At 35.5% G+C, this 16355-nt stretch overlaps 1 protein-coding gene across 3 annotated transcripts in view; it reads left to right on the forward strand.

The window, feature by feature from the left end:
* SYTL5 (synaptotagmin like 5) overlaps window positions 1-16355 on the forward strand; it is a 242297-nt gene that overhangs the window by 191828 nt on the left and 34114 nt on the right. For 2 of the 3 annotated variants that reach the window (XM_057495496.1, XM_057495497.1), the window contains exons 8-11: window positions 783-912; window positions 2574-2680; window positions 13580-13672; window positions 14273-14338. In XM_057495496.1, coding sequence (XP_057351479.1) covers window positions 783-912; window positions 2574-2680; window positions 13580-13672; window positions 14273-14338 — 396 coding nt within the window. The remainder of the gene's footprint in view (window positions 1-782; window positions 913-2573; window positions 2681-13579; window positions 13673-14272; window positions 14339-16355) is intronic. The other variant, XM_057495498.1, reaches the window with a different exon arrangement.

Raw genomic sequence — 16355 nt, forward strand, 5'->3', positions numbered from 1 at the left:
GCATTCTGGTCATCCAACCTGCTAAATGAAAAAGGTGGCATGGTCTTCTTTTAAGTGGAGGTGGGAGAGGTAAAGGATAGTTGAGGAGAGAGGGTGTGGAGGGTGCGACAAACACAGGGCCAGACAGAGCTCTGAGCCAGAGTCCTACTCGGAGGGTGTGAAGCTTGCCAGTTTCTTAGACTGAGTTCATGTAAGATTGGAGGTACCTGAATTATCTTTTTGGCTAACCATAGTAGAACACTTACTAACTTTGTGAATGAAAAATTATTTTGAACACCTTTTTTGCTAATTAACAAACCTCTTCATATAGATTTTAGAGAGTAATTATTGATAGTAAGTTTTAGAGTTCTGTGGACTCCTGATAAGGATCCTCCAAATGTCAACTCGCCTCCCCTCAAGAGGAGCTTTCTTTTTTGTCATGACAAAGAATCTTTACTGTTAAATGATTATCAATACCCATACCAAGTAATAATACCGTAACAAGTTCTTGAATTCTGTCATCTAGTAATTTTTATTAAGAGAAACTAAAAGCAGCCCAAACACTTGTACTAATATTCATTGTTCTAACCCTTAGCCAGAAAGGACTAGTTTAAGGCTGGCTGTGGCTTCACACAGTGACAACTAACTGTATACTACTTTTTCATAGATAAAGACCCTGACCTTGAAGAAAGCTTTAGGGAAAAACCACATAAATGTGGTTATACTGACATATATATATAGAAGGATTTTTAAAGTACATCAGTCAGGATAATGTTTTTTTTCCATTTCCAATTTGTGAGAAGGAACGTGGTTTTGAGAATTCCATGGATTTGGCTGCTATTGAAAGCATCACTGAGGGCCTCACAAAGAGGCATCACAGAAACACTTCCGGTACACCTTCCATAGCAGTGTCTGAGGCCTCCCTCTGCTCAGGTGAGTATTTGCAACAAAACTACTCTGTAGTAAAAAAAAAAAAAAAACTAAATCAGGTGGACTTGGCTCCCTCGTGTGGCATTAAGTAGGTACTTCATGCCTTAGAACATCAGTGTCCATTCTTTGACCCATGGTGGTAGGCCTACTCCATAACAACCGCTTAAAGGTGGACCCAGGTGATGTCTTGAGCCTGTTGCCTCAGGCACAATCCATTCAGAGGTGTAAGTGTATAGGCTCATCAGTCACCACTGCCAAGTGTCAGAGCTACACTAAATGTCAGTGTAAGAGTCTAGGAAATATAATTGACTCATTTGGTATAAAGGATAAAGGCACTTGCCCAGAGTTCAAGGAAATGGTAGTTCGATTGATATGGTGGTAATAAATGCCCTATATCTAGACAGATTAATCATTTCATGGTTTAAACGAGGAGTTACTTGCAAGCAGCATTAAGGTATTAATGATAACCTCTTTCAGTTGTATGGTACCTCAAAATATATCATTCCACTTCATCATCACAACAACCCTCTGAAGAAGGTGTTACTTGTGTTGCAATTTTATTACCTATGAATAAATTTCCAAGAAATTTGACATGATTATGAAGTTTATGTCCCATGTGTAGAATTAAAATCATGATAAAACTGCCAATGTGAAAAAGTTACCTGTCACCTAATGATATTTGCACAAAGTCTAAGGCTGTGTGCTGAGCTGGGGAGTCTCTCCTAGCCAGGTGGCTCCCTGGTTTTCTAAATGTGTGTGGTTCCTGCACTTTGGTCAAGATGAGAAAATCAGTTCACCTGTTACGTGAACAATTTTAAACCAGCCGAGAAGCCAACCTCATAGAGTGTATTTATCCTACTTCTACTCAACAGCTCCTGTTAACTGAGTGCATACTCTGTATCAGGCACTCTACTAAGCCTTTCTGCATTATTTCATTTACCATTTCAAACTTAAATGCTTACTTACTCTCTTTAGTCTTTCTTGCTTATAAGCAACTGTATCTATCTCAGCAGGACTTTGACATAGAACTGTTCTTTGGAAATATTGTCTGTGTCTTGGTAAGCTGTCCACAGCATTAAGGAATAATGCATTGTTCTTTAACTTGTATTTTTAAAAGCCAGATGTTCTTCCGATGAAAGAATATTCTGGTGCTTAAATAAATAGAACTTCGCCTCAATTTACCTATAGTCACTCCCTTTTTGTGTGCAAGGAATTTGCTATATCATTTAGTTGCATTTTATGTCAAATATGAAAACAGTGAATTTTCTAAATATTTAAATCAAGATTGGTTAATGTTTTATTTTTTCTAAGCTTAAGAGCCTGTTCTTTGAGAATTTTCCAAAACCTATAAGCAAAACAGAAGGCTTAAACAGCTTAAAAATTAACATTTTATAGTAGAGAATTTAACCTCTTGTGATCAAACGAGAAATGAACACATTGTTGTTGGCAATTCGGTCCAAGGTAATTTCAAAATGCTAATGAAAAATGGAAGTATTTTAGCATAAAAACATGAGGCTACTGGTCCTGACTGTTGTTTCCAAGACATTATCTATGCCCTGTGCCTAGAAAGAAATGGAATAAAGATGAAACAATTGCAATGAAAAATGAAATCTTCTAACAAAATAAGGTGATATACATCTTTCATTTTCTTTTCCTTTCTCCAGACCGGAGTCAGTCTGAGTTAGATTTGAACGGGTCATTTACAGAAGACTTAGAGGATACTGTAAGCATAAGAAGCAAGTCTGTCCCAGGGGCTTTAGACAAAGACTTGGTAAGTCAGATGTGGAAGAGAATCTAATGATCATAAGGAAATGGCACAGTCTTGTTACAGATGTGTTCATTTTCAGGTGAGAGTGAGTTGAGAGTACAGTGAGGATATATGACAATGTCTTCCTATTAGTCTTCACAACCAATGTACAAAAACAAGTAGAGAATGATTTAGAAAAGGTAACAGGCAATCAGGCTATTGAGTGAAGAATTACCTCTAAGAAAACAGTTGTCAGGGATTTCAATTCCTGGCTAAAAGCACATTACTTAATCTAAACCTGGAAAATGAGGGACCCCAACATTTCCTAAATCAAATATTATGAGACTTATCTGACTATATATCAAATATGAACATTTCTACATCTCAAGTTACTGCCAATAAACTACTCTTTTAGTGAGACTAAATTGTGTGAAATTAGTATTTAGGTGAACTCATTTATCAAATGAAAAGGTTGACTTAGATTATTGTTAAGGTTCCTTCCAGTTCTAATATTCTGATACCTGATTTCTATAATATAATTGAACTCCTTGGAACAAAGATATAACACAAATATCAAATGCCATTAATATAAGTTTTCCAAAGAGTGCCAGGAAACTTAGCTCTGAAACTCAATGTTACGCACTATAGTTTAAAAAAACTGAGAAGATTCAAAGTCCACCACAAAAGAGGGGGGACATTGAGATCAAATGGTTTCAAAGCTTGCTTGTGTTCAACCTTTAAAGAATAGTTTATTCTAATGTTATTAAGCTATTCCTGATCTTAGAAGACTCTGAAAACCTTCAGATTCATAGTATGAAGCCATTATAGCCTTAATAGTCAAACTTGATTTTAAAAAGAAAACTACAAGTTAACCTAATTTATGAATATATATGTAAAACTTGAGATGAAATCTTAAGTCAAACTTAGTGAATAAAAAAATATTGCAATAGTATAAATATGTTTTATAGGCATGAATGGAAGAATTTATATAAGAATATCTACTACATAATTAAGATTTTAGTATATTAAAGGAGAAGATACAAAACTATGTCAATAGATGCTGAAAACTATTGACAAAATTTTCATCATACTAATAAAGATGCTAACTTAAAACTAACAAACCTTTGTAATATGATTTTTAAAACACTAAATATCAAAAAACCCATAGTGTATGGGTTTCAACCCAATGTTGAAATGATAAAGCAATTTCTATTAGCATCAAGAACAAAACAGATTCACACTATTACTAATTAATATTGTTTTAAAGGTTCTAGCAAATATGACAAAATGAAATTATAAAGATTAAATAAAATATGAAATTACATATTTTTCTAATAATATATTAGAATACCAAAAAAATTCTATATGATTTGGTAAAAAAAAAAAGCTCCTACAATTAGTAAGGGAATTAGGGAAGCCCAGCAGCTCAGCAAATCTGACATTAAGGTCCTGGTTTGGATAAGCAAGAGGCCCATGAACGAGCCAGAAATTTAACAGGAAATCTGATCAAGGCAACCATAACAGGGCCTTTACAAACTCTCCAAACATTCCTGTGGGGAGCGGTGAGGAGAGAGAAGACTAGAGCAAGCCCAAGCTATCAAATTATCCCTGGCTGACTGTGAGCCTAAGCACATGCATAAATATGAAAAGGCCCAGTAGGAAGTAATTGCTATAGGACACTTGAAAACTGTCTGATTTTGAATGAACTCTAAAAACAACACACAGAACTATTGAAAGAGGGTTGAGAACTCATTGGCTTGAAGTGTTTGAGCACAACCTCAGAACACTTAGTAACTGACAACTAAATTGTGCACATGCAGGGGTGGTCCATAGGAAGTTTGCCTTAAAAATAAAAACAAGAATTAAAAAAAAAAGCTAAGCAGAGACACCAGCAGGCATGCACAGAGCAGGGAACAGATTCCACACATTGGTCCAGCCACGTTACTAAAGAGAGAAAGAAACTAAACAACAGCAACAAACAAAAAACAAAGAACAATAGCAACCTTCAGTAGTAAAAATAATCAGAATCCAGAGTTGCTACAACATATGAAGGCAAATACTGGTTCTTTGAGAAGATCATCAAAATTGACAAACTTTTTGCTAGCCAGGATTTCTGAACTTCAGTAGTAATTGACATTTGGGCTAGATAATTCTTTGTTGTGGAGGACTGCCCTGTGTACTGTAGAATGTTTGGAAATATCCTTGTTTTTGTTTACTAGATGCCAGCAGCACACCCCCAGTTGTCACAACCTTAACTATCTCCAGTTATCAGAAAGTATCCCTATCCCCCAGATAAAAACCACTGATCTAGACTAGCCAAGAAAAAGAGTGAGAAGACACAAATTACCAAAATCAGAAATGAAAGAGGGGACATCACTACCAATATAACAGAAATTTAAATGATTGTAAGGTAATATTAGGAATGTATGTATGCCAACAGAATTGGCAATTTAGATGAAATGGAAAAATTCCTAGGAAGACACAAATTACTAAAATTTATTTAAAAAAGTAGAAATTCTGGGTGAATCTAGAATTAGTAAAGACACTGAATTAGTAATTTAAAATCTTCCAATGAAAAGTCCAGGTATAGATGGCTTCACTGATGAAATCTAGCAAATATTTGAAAAATACATAATATTAATCCTTCATAAACATGTTCAGAAAACTGAGGAGGAGGAAATTCTTCCCAACTCATTTAATGAGGCCAGTATTAATTATACCAAAGCTAGACAAAGACATTGCAAGGAAAGAAAGCTACAGACTAATACCTAATACTACAGACAAATGCTAATACTACGTCATGAATGTAGATGGAAAAATCCTTAATAAAATATTAGAAAACCAAGTCTAGTAACAAAAAAAGATGGTATACCATGAACAAGTGGAATTTATCCTATGGATGCAAGGTTGATTTAGCATTCAAAATAAATTAATGTTAATGTAATATAGCATATTCATAAAATAAAATTAACCACATTATCTCCATAGATACAGAAAAAGGAATTCACAAAACCCAGCATCCATTCATTATAAAATTCTCAAGCTAAGAATAGAGGAAACTTCCTCATTCTTTAATAAAGGGCATCTACAAAATTCCTACAGCTAATATTATACTTAATGTCAAAAAGGACCAAATGCTTTCCCCCTAAGTGTAGGAACAAGGCAAGGATTTTAACTTTCACCACTTCTATTCAACATTATACAGTAGACTCTAGCCAATGCAGTAAGGAAAGGAGGAAGAAAAGAAAGGAAAGGAAAAAAGGAAAAGGAGAAAGGGAGAAAAAGGAAAGGAAGGAATCTCCTTGGAAAGAAAGAAGTAGTATCTTCTTTATTTGCAGATGACATGATTCTGTATGTGGAAAATCCTAAAGAATCTACAAAAATATTACTAGAACTAATAAACAAGTTCATCAAGGTTGCAGGGTATAAGATCAGTATATACAAATCAATTGTGTTTCTGTGTACCAGCAATGAACAATCTGAACATGAAATTAAGAATATAATTCTGTTAATAATAGCATGAAAGGGAATAAAACACTTTGGAATAAAATTGTCAAAAAAGTATAAAACAGTCATGTATGTTGAGATATAGAAAAACAGTGCCGAACTAAATTGAAGATCTAAATAAATAGACATTCCATGTTCAAGGATTAGAAGGTTCAATATTATCTCCGAATGAATCTATAAACTAAACACAAACCCTATTAAAATCCAAGGAGGCTCTTTTATGGAAATGGACATGCTGATCCTAAAATTTATGTGGAAATGTAAAGGATCCAGCATAACAAAATCCATTTTGAAGAGCAAAATTGGAAGATTCACTCTACTAGATTTCAAGACTTACCATACAGCTGTAGTAATAAGTACAGTGTGGTATTGCCATAACCATAGGCAATCAAAGGAATATATTTGAGAGTCTAGAAATAAATCCTTTTATTTATGGTCAATTGATTTTTGGCAATTCAGTGGGGGAAAGGATGTCTTTTAACTAATCATGCTGGGACAATTGGATATCCATATACCAAAAAAATTTTTTGATTCTTACCACATACCATGCACAAAAACTAACTCAAAATGGATTATATGCCTACATGTAAAACCCAAACTATAAAATTTTATAAGAAAATATAAGGAAATATCTTTGTGACTTTGAGTTAGGCAAAGAGTTCTTAGATATGACACCAGCTGTATGATGGATGATGCATTCAAGAAAAAAAACTGGTACATTGAATTTTACCAAAGATGAAGTTTTTACACCTCAAAAAACATCGTTAAAAAAAAAAATAAAAAGACAAGCCACATACTGGAATAAAATATTTACAGATCATATATTTGATAAAGGCCTTCTATCTGTAATTTATAGAGAACCCTTATAATCAATATTAAAGAGACAAATGATCCTATTGGAAAATGGGTAAAAGATTTGAATACACATTTCACTGAAGAAGGTTTATAAATGTTCAATAACCACATAAAAAGATGCTTCATTAAACATTAGAGAAATGAACAATTAAAACTACAATGAGATATCACTTCATACCTACTAGAATGGCTATAAGTAAAAAGACAGAAGTGTTGACAAAGGTGTGTAAAGTGTAGGAGTGTAAAGTGGTACTGGCACTCTAGAAAAAATGTTTGGCAATCTCCTTAATAGTTAAACATAAACTTACTATACAGCCCAGCAATGCTGCTGGGTATCTACCCAAGAGAGATGAAAACATATGTTCATACAAAGACTTGCACAGAAATATTCATAGGAGCATTAGTCATAATGTCCAAAAAAGTAGAAACGATCCAGACATACATCAACTGGTAAGTAGATAAAAAATTATACATTGTATTCCATACAATGGAATAACATTCAGCAATAAAAAGAAATAAAGTACTGATTTGTACTACAACATGGATGAACCTTAAAAACATTATGAAATGTTTTTAATGAAAATATTTAATTAGAAACAGCAGACACAAAAGGCCATATCTTGTATGATTCCATGTGTACAAAATGTCCAGACAAGGCAAATCTACGGAGAAATTAAAGCAGATTCATGGCTTCTGGGGAAGTGATGATTGCCTGCTAACAGGCATGAGGAAACTTACTGGTTTTATGAGGATGTTCTAAAACTGGATGATGTGGATATTTGTACAACTATAAATTTTCTGGAAGTCACTTGAGTCATTTACACTGGGTAAATTTTCTACTTTGTAAATTATACCTCAATAAAGCTGTGGGGAAATAGTAGACGGAAGAACAGCTGAAAAAAGTATGGTGATATATTGATAATTGTTAAATCTGGGTGATCAGTTATAAAGGTTCATTATATTATTTCCAGTATTTTTTTGTGGATGTTTGAAAGTTTTAATATCTTTTTTAAAAAAGGAAGGAAATAGGACTATCAGTTTGCATGCTATTCACTGGGCAATAGCATACCCAGGAAAAGCAAAACATAAAAATACAGAAAAGGGACTATTTGGAAAAATAATTAGGATATATTTCTCAGAATTAACAAAAAATATGTTTCAGTTTGCAAGTGCAAAGATGAAAAATAAATCACAACTTACATCTAGACACACTGTAGTGAAATCTAAGAATATCAAATATGAGAAAAATTTAAAAACTTTTACAGATATTATATATAATAAACAAGGATTAATTTAATATCAGAGTTTTCAGTAGCAACAGTGGGTACAAGATAAAAAGACCCACAGTGACAATAGTTTTAGATAAAATACTTAAGAGAAGGAAATCCAAGAACTGTTGCAAGGGATATAAAAAGTAAAGGTGATTTAATAAGTTGGTAAAATTGTCATCTTAATAAATATAAAGCTAAGACCAAAGAAGTAGGCAAGAGGATGTATACATGATAGCTTAAATTTTAAACTCTGTTCAAAGTTGTAGTCATCATGTGACCTTACCACAATTATGTCAGCTATTAATAACAAAACTGGATTTACAATTTACACAAATTTGCAAAGTAAAAGCACACTGCTAAATAATTATTGGGCTAAGGAAGAAATCATAATGAGCATATAAAAACAACTAGAACTACATGAAAATAAAAGTGCTATCCATCCCCCCATTCCTCCAAAAAGGTAAAGAATGCAATGCAGCAAAAGTCTCACTTGGAAGAAAATTTTGTATCCTTAAATATTTATATAAGAGAAGAAGGGGTGAAAATTATTTACTATAAACTTAACTTTTTAGTTAGGAGAAGAACAGCACATTAAATTCAAAGAAAGTAAAAATCAAGACATAATTAAGAACAGAAATCAATTAACTACAGAACAGATAAAATAGAGAACCACAAAAAAGTTGGTTCTTTGGAAGAAAAGAACAAGGTAGGTAATCTCTCAGAAGATTGCCAAGGAAATAAAGAGAGAGGGCAAAACAAATCTCAGGAATGAAAAAGTGAACGTAACTACAGATAAAATAGATTGCAAGATATCAACAATTATATGCCAAAAATTGTGAAAACTTAGATGAAATGAATAAATGTCTATAAAAATATAATTTACCTCCAAAATATATAAAGAGTTCATGTACCTCAATAAACAAAAAGCAAATAATCCAATTAAAAAATGGGCAGAGGAGCTGAACAGACAGTTCTCCAAAGAAGAAATTCAGATGGCCAATAGACACATGAAAAGATGCTCCACATCGCTAGTCATCAGAGAAATGCAAATTAAAACCACAATGAGATATAACCTCACACCAGTAAGGATCGCCACCATCCAAAAGACAAACAACAACAAATGTTGGTGAGGTTGTGGAGAAAGGGGAACCCTCCTACACTGCTGGTAGGAATGTAAATTAGTTCAACCATTGTGGAAGGCAGTATGGAGGTTCCTCAAAAAACTGAAAATAGAAATACCATTTGACCCAGGAATTCCACTCCTAGGAATTTACCCTAGGAATGCAGCAGCCCAGTTTGAAAAAGACAGATGCACCCCTATGTTTATCGCAGCACTATTTACAATAGCCAAGAAATGGAAGCAACCTCAGTGTCCATCAGTAGATGAATGGATAAAGAAGAGGTGGTACATATACACAATGGAATATTATTCAGCCATAAGAAGAAAACAAATCCTACCATTTGCAACAACATGGATGGAGCTAGAGGGTATTATGCTCAGTGAAATAATCCAGGAGGAGAAAGACAAGTATCAAATGATTTCACTCATCTGTGGAGTATAAGAACAAAGAAAAAATTTGAAGGAGTCAAACAACAGCAGACTCACAGAACCCAAGAATGGACTAACAGTTACCAAAGGGAAAGGGACTGGGGAGGATGGGTGGGAAGAGAGGGATAAGGGGGGGGGAGGAAAGGGGGCATTATGATTAGCATGTATAATGTTGGGGTGGGCACGGGGAGGGCTGAGCAAACACAGAAGACAAGTAGTGATTCTACAGCATCTTACTAGGCTGATGGACAGTGACTGTAATGGGGTATGTGGGGGGGACTTGGTGAAGGTGGGAGTCTAGTAAATATAATGTTCCTCATGTAATTGTAGATTAATGATACCAAAATTAAAAAATATATATATATATATAATTTACCACAAATGACTCAAGAAGAAAAATACAAACACCAGAAATTTTCAGACATGATTAATCAAACTGAAATAGTAGTTTGCAATCTTCTCATAAAGAGAAAATCAGACCCAGATGAGTTTATTGGCAAGCTCTGTGAAACTTTCAAGGAAATTATTATCCTAGGTATTACACAAACGTTTTTACTGTGGTAAAATACACATACATAAAACCGACATTTTTAAGCTTACAGTTCTGTGACATAAAGTACATTCATAATGTTGAAAATGATCACCACCATCCATCTCCAGAAAGATTCCATCTTCCCCAATTGAAATTCTGTACCTATTAAAAACTAACTCTCCACCCCCATCCCCTCTGACAACCACCGTTCTACTTTCTGTCTCTGTGAATATTTAATTACTCTAGAAATTTCATATAAGAGCAATCATACAGTGTTTGTCCTTAAATATAAATTTTTTGAGACAATTGAAAGAGGGAATTTTTCCGATCCTTTTACTGAGGCTGGTGGAACCCAGATTATCAAAAGCAGACAAAAGCAGTTTGTCTCTAAACAGAGATGGAAAAGTCCTATGCAAAATTTTAACAAACTAAGCTCAGTTGTATGTAGGAAGGATGAAACACCATGAGCAAGCTGGATCTATCACAGGTTTATTATGATTTCTTAATAACCTTTTTAATTTTAGACTAGTTCTATATTTACAGAAAATTTGTGAAGATAATAGAGGGAATTCTTATATATCTCATACCCAGTTTCTCTTATAAACATATTATTAGCAAGGTACATTTGTCACAATTAATGAACCGATATTGATACAGTGTAATTAACTAATCCATACTTTACTCAGATTTCCTTAGTTTTTACCTACTGTCACTTTTCCATTCCAGACTCGCATCCAAATTACTGCTCCTCTTGGCTGTGACAGTTTCTCAGCTTTTCCTTGTCTTCGATTATCTTAATAGTTTTGAGGAGTACTGGTCAGGTATTTTGTAAAATTTTCCCTTAATTCGGATGTGTCTGATGTTTGTCTCATGATTCGGAAGGGGTTTGTTATTTTTGGAAGGAAGACCCACAACGGCAGAGTGCCATTCTCACCACATCCTATCAAGGGTCTGTTCCATCAACGTGACTTCTCACTCTTGATGCGAACTTTGATCACCTGACCAAGGTAGTGTTTGTCAGGTTTCTCCACTCTTAACATCTACTCATTTCCACCTTCTCTATCTAATGCTCTTTGGAAGAACGTCCCTGTGTGCAGCCCACACTGAAGGAGTTATGCTCCCCCTTCTTGCTGATGTGGTAGCTATGGTATCATTTTTCATGGAGAATTTGTCTCTTCTCACCCATTTATTTATTATTCAACCATATATTTATATCAGCATGTATCCATGGATATTTATTTTATCCTTTGAGTTGTAACTCAGTACTACATTATCACTCAAACTTACCCTGCTTTGGCCATTAGGAGCTCTTTCAGCTCCTGTATCCCTTTGACATACTCCTATTATTGTGGGTTGGGTTTTTTGTCTTTTTGTTGTTGGTTTGTTTTTGTTTTGGGCATTTTCTTAGTTTCTGGTGCTACGAAGTGCACCAGCTCATCTTGTGAGCCCATCAGTGAAAAAAACACAAATATATTAATATAAAAATAAGCAAGTTTGGAAAAAGTATTCACAAAGCAGGAAATTTAGTTGGCCAATGATCAGAGAACATAGGCGTTCAACTTTGTTTAGTAAAAATGGGAAATGAAAATTGAAATCATAAAGATTTTAAACATCTACTGGGTTAACAAAAATGAAAAAGTCTGATAGGATCAACTGTTGGGAGACAAGGTTATGGAGCAAAGGGGACTCTCATGCACTGCTGGTTAGACTGTGGATTGGTACAACTACTTCTGAAAGTTTGACGTCTTAAACGTAGATAAGCACGTGGAGGTATGCATGCCGTAGCACGTGGCAATTCCTCTCATTGGTACGTATCCAAGGGAAACTTGTGTTTTGTCCATCAAGGCAAATAGTCAAGAATATTCACAGCAGCTTTGTAATAGAAAAAAAATCTGGCAACAACCTAAACATTAAGCAACAGAGGAATGGATAAATAAAGTGTGGGCTACCATACAATTAAATATCAAGTAAAAATGAATGAACTACGACAATATGCAACAATTTGGATGACTCTTAAGACTAGAGGATCAAGACAAAAGAAGCAAAACACAAAGGAATATGTAACATTTAATTCCTTCTACATAAAGTTCAAAAGCAGGCAAAACAAAATAACATTGTTTAGGGAATGTATGCTTAGGTAGTAAGACCATAAACAAAATCAAGGATGTGATTAAGAGTTAAGAGATTATTTGAAAGGGGGGAGAAGGGCTTTATGATAAGGTTAAGACACAAAGGGGGCACCTGCTTGATCACTTTATATTGTTATTATGCTGTACATTTGTGTTTACTGCCCTACATGTCATATAACAAAAAGGTTTTGTAAAGCAAAAGCACAGTCACATATATCAAATAGCCTCAATTTATAAAACTGTGGTTAAAAGAAATTCTTATGTATGACTTCAGATTTGTGTGTGCACACTTTTATATGGTTTTTCACATAAATGAGAACATGAAATATAATATGTACAGCAAGATGAAAATATTAGTTTAACCTGGGGAGAGAAGAGGGACAGGGAGGCAAGAAGAAGCAAAAAATAATTGTGTCCAAAATAACAAAAGTATGTGTGATATAATCCACGTGTGTGGGTATCCCATACATACCATAATACTATTAAATAAATATTGAAATTTTGTATTAATTTGTCAATGGAAACCTAAGTTTAATTTATATTTATCTCTATTATGTGAAATTTTTTACTATAAAAATGTATTGCTTAAGTAACTAGGGGAAAAAAGCTGTTTTATCATGAAGGAGAAAAAAAGTGGGAGAAGAAAAGTAGTATCTGGAATTTTGGACAAGAATTCGGTGTCTTAAATAGTTTGTTAGATTTTTGAGATCTATTTCCCCATCCTGATATATTGCACACACACATATACACAAATATACATGTGTGCAAAGACCCAACTTTTCTTAATAAAAAAAAATCACTTAAGTACTTTGCCCAAAGTGAATCACCTTAGAGATCAGGGAGGTAGGAATTGAACACCCAGGTCTGTGTGATTCCAAATTTCATGTTCTTTCCATTAAAGCAAGCACCCCTGGTGATGTAATTCAGGTTGAATAAAGAGCAAAGGAGAATAACTTAGGAATAGGGTGATTTCTAGGTATTTGTATCTTATTTTTCATGTAATTAAAAAAAATGGTTTTTGATGTGCAGAATTTCTAGGAAAGCAATAAACTAAACCACCGATTTCTTCTCCTTCCTTAGGACTCCTCAGAAGAGACTGGAGAAGGCATTGAGGATTTAGCATCCTCCCGGTTTTCTGCAAACATTCACAGTCTAGCAAGTGGCCTGTCAACCGTAAGCAGTTTGCTAGCACGTGCTGCAAGTTTCTTTCTCTTGCTGATTTTCTGTGCATTTCCAAAGGAGATAGGAATGTTCTTGGGAAAATGTGTGATAGTGAGGTAAAAGTCACTGTAGTCTCTGCTTGCCCTTTGCCCACAGAGTTCTTTTCAGTGTAATTTATGTGGGCCTTTCCTCAGGCTCCTGATCAGTTCCCCCTCCTTCTATGGTCCTCACCCATAGTTCAGGTTCTCATCAGCTCCCTAGTTCACTCCCTAGTTCAGGTTCTCATCAGCTCAAGCCTGTAACTCATCTCACTTCTCTGCTGATAGATTTCCCTGCCAGCATTCTCAACTCCTCACCCAACCTCCACACTGCTTACTGCCAGTCATCTTCCTAAAACATGCACCCAGTCAGGTTGCACACTCAAACACGGTCTATGGAAGAAAGCCCCTTCTTACTTTAGTGTTCAAGGCTTGGCTTTGGAGGTAGGCTTTCAGAGCCCGGATGTCCTTGTACCCATCTATGTGCCTGTAAGTCTTTTCCTTTGCTTTTCCAATTTCTGTCTGTAGCTCTAATAGCCTATTATCTTTTGACCTTTGGGCTACCTCCTTAAAGAAGTCTCAAGCAGTCTCTGACAGGAAGTGGACCTACCTAAATGTGCCAGATGCTGACTCAGACACTGTGAGTTTTCCATCTTTCCTTTCCTCTTCATTCTTGCTAACCATACTTCACAAATTGCATGGTATGGGAAATCTGATGAGTGGGCCATTTTTCTAGCATTTATCTTTTTCTGACTCAGGTACAGTTGATGAGAGGTTGTCTTTTAAAAGGTGAATAACATTACCAGAATCTAAGTATTTCAAAGAAAGAACACTCATGAAATGTTAGAATCTGAGAACCAGTCAAAGGACACATGGTCCAAAATGATTTACCGTTAACAAGATACCTTTAGAATGAGAATCCCTATTGTAAAGCCAGCATTAATTTAGTTAAGAGCATGAAGTTTAATCACTAGTACAGTTGCCTTACCTGCCTTGATTTCTCCCCAACTTCAGCAGTCATGTTTCTTAGATTTGCTTCTCTCCATAGGGGCCCCCTGCTTGCAGAGGACTGTCTCTGTGGATGTGGCCGCAGAGGGATGTGGTATAGCAACAAGTTAGTGATCTGGGGAGGCAGTAAGGTACGGTGGGGAGGTCTCAGACTTCCAGTATGGAGATGATGCTTTATGTCTTAGCACTGCCAATAATTTCTGTGAGCTAGAGGTCTCTCATACAGGAGGGGATTGGGGCTTATTTTTTTTTTTTGAGAGGGCATCTCTCATATTTATTGATCAAATGGTTGTTAACAACAATAAAATTCTGTATAGGGGACTCAATGCACAATCATTAATCAAACCCAAGCCTAATTCTCAACAGTCTCCAATCTTCTGAAGCATAATGAACAAATTCTTACATGGTGAACAAATTCTTACATAGTGAATAAGTTCTTACATGGTGAACAGTGCAAGGGCAGTCATCACAGAAACTTTCGGTTTTGATCACACATTATGAACTATAAACAATCAGGTCAAATATGAATATTCGTTTGATTTTTATACTTGATTTATATGTGAATCCCACATTTCTCCCTTATTATTATTATTATTATTTTTAATAAAATGCTGAAGTGGTAGGTAGATGCAAGATAAAGGTAGAAAACAGTTTAGTGCTGTAAGAGGGCAAATGTAAGATGATCAGGTCTGTGCCTATAGACTAAGTATTAATCCAAGCTAGACAAGGGCAACAAAACATCCACGGATGCAGAAGATTTCTCTCAAAACGGGGGGGGTGAGGTTCTAAGCCTCACCTCTGTTGATCCCCAATTTCTCACCTGATGGCCCCCCTGCGACTGTGCCTGTCTTAGGTCATTCCTCCCTTGAGGAATCTTACCCGTCTCTGGCTAACCATTCTGGGGCTTATTTTTGACACCCTGGAAACTCAAAGCATGGTCCATGGACCAGCACTACTGTATCACCTGGGGCAGAGACTCTTAAACTTTGCTGATGGCACGGTGCCCTTGGTGTCCCAGCGATCCTTTTGTAGCCCTCCTACATCTAAAGTAATACTCTACGAGCACATTTATTAAGTAGTTAGGTCAAAACACGTAAGAGGCACTATCCTAATAACTTAGTGGCCATTTAAAACAATAATACACATAAACTGAAAGAAAAATATTTTCCATTCTCAAATAGCCTCGAATGCTTACTAGTGGGCTGTGCGTTGTCTTTTGGGCACTGCATGACTTGTCAACTCTTGGAGTCCGATTGGACAGCCCCAGTTTCATTTCCTGGTCCACACTGATTTTTTTTGCGCAGTACTTGCTTTGTGTCACAGCAACAGCTCCAAAGTCAGCTTCACCCAGGTAGGACATCATTGGAAAAAAGTAAAGTGTGACTTACTGTTGACACTGTGAACTACTGCTAGTAGTTTGCATGGTGTCCAGTGGATGTGGATGCGTTTCTCTTGAGATTTTAAAATACCCTGTGGTGTTCTGGACCTCGGAGTTTGTTGGAAAAGCAGAGTCTCAGACCTCACCCGAGGCCGAATAGATCAGAATCTTCATTTTAACAAGATGCCCCAGATGATTTATGTGCAATTACAGTTTGAGAAGCATTGCTCAAAGCCACCAGTTACCATGAAAATTCTATTGTTTTGTTTTA

This window comes from Manis pentadactyla, chromosome X (assembly GCF_030020395.1).
Source record: "Manis pentadactyla isolate mManPen7 chromosome X, mManPen7.hap1, whole genome shotgun sequence".
Taxonomy (NCBI): Eukaryota; Metazoa; Chordata; class Mammalia; order Pholidota; family Manidae; genus Manis; species Manis pentadactyla.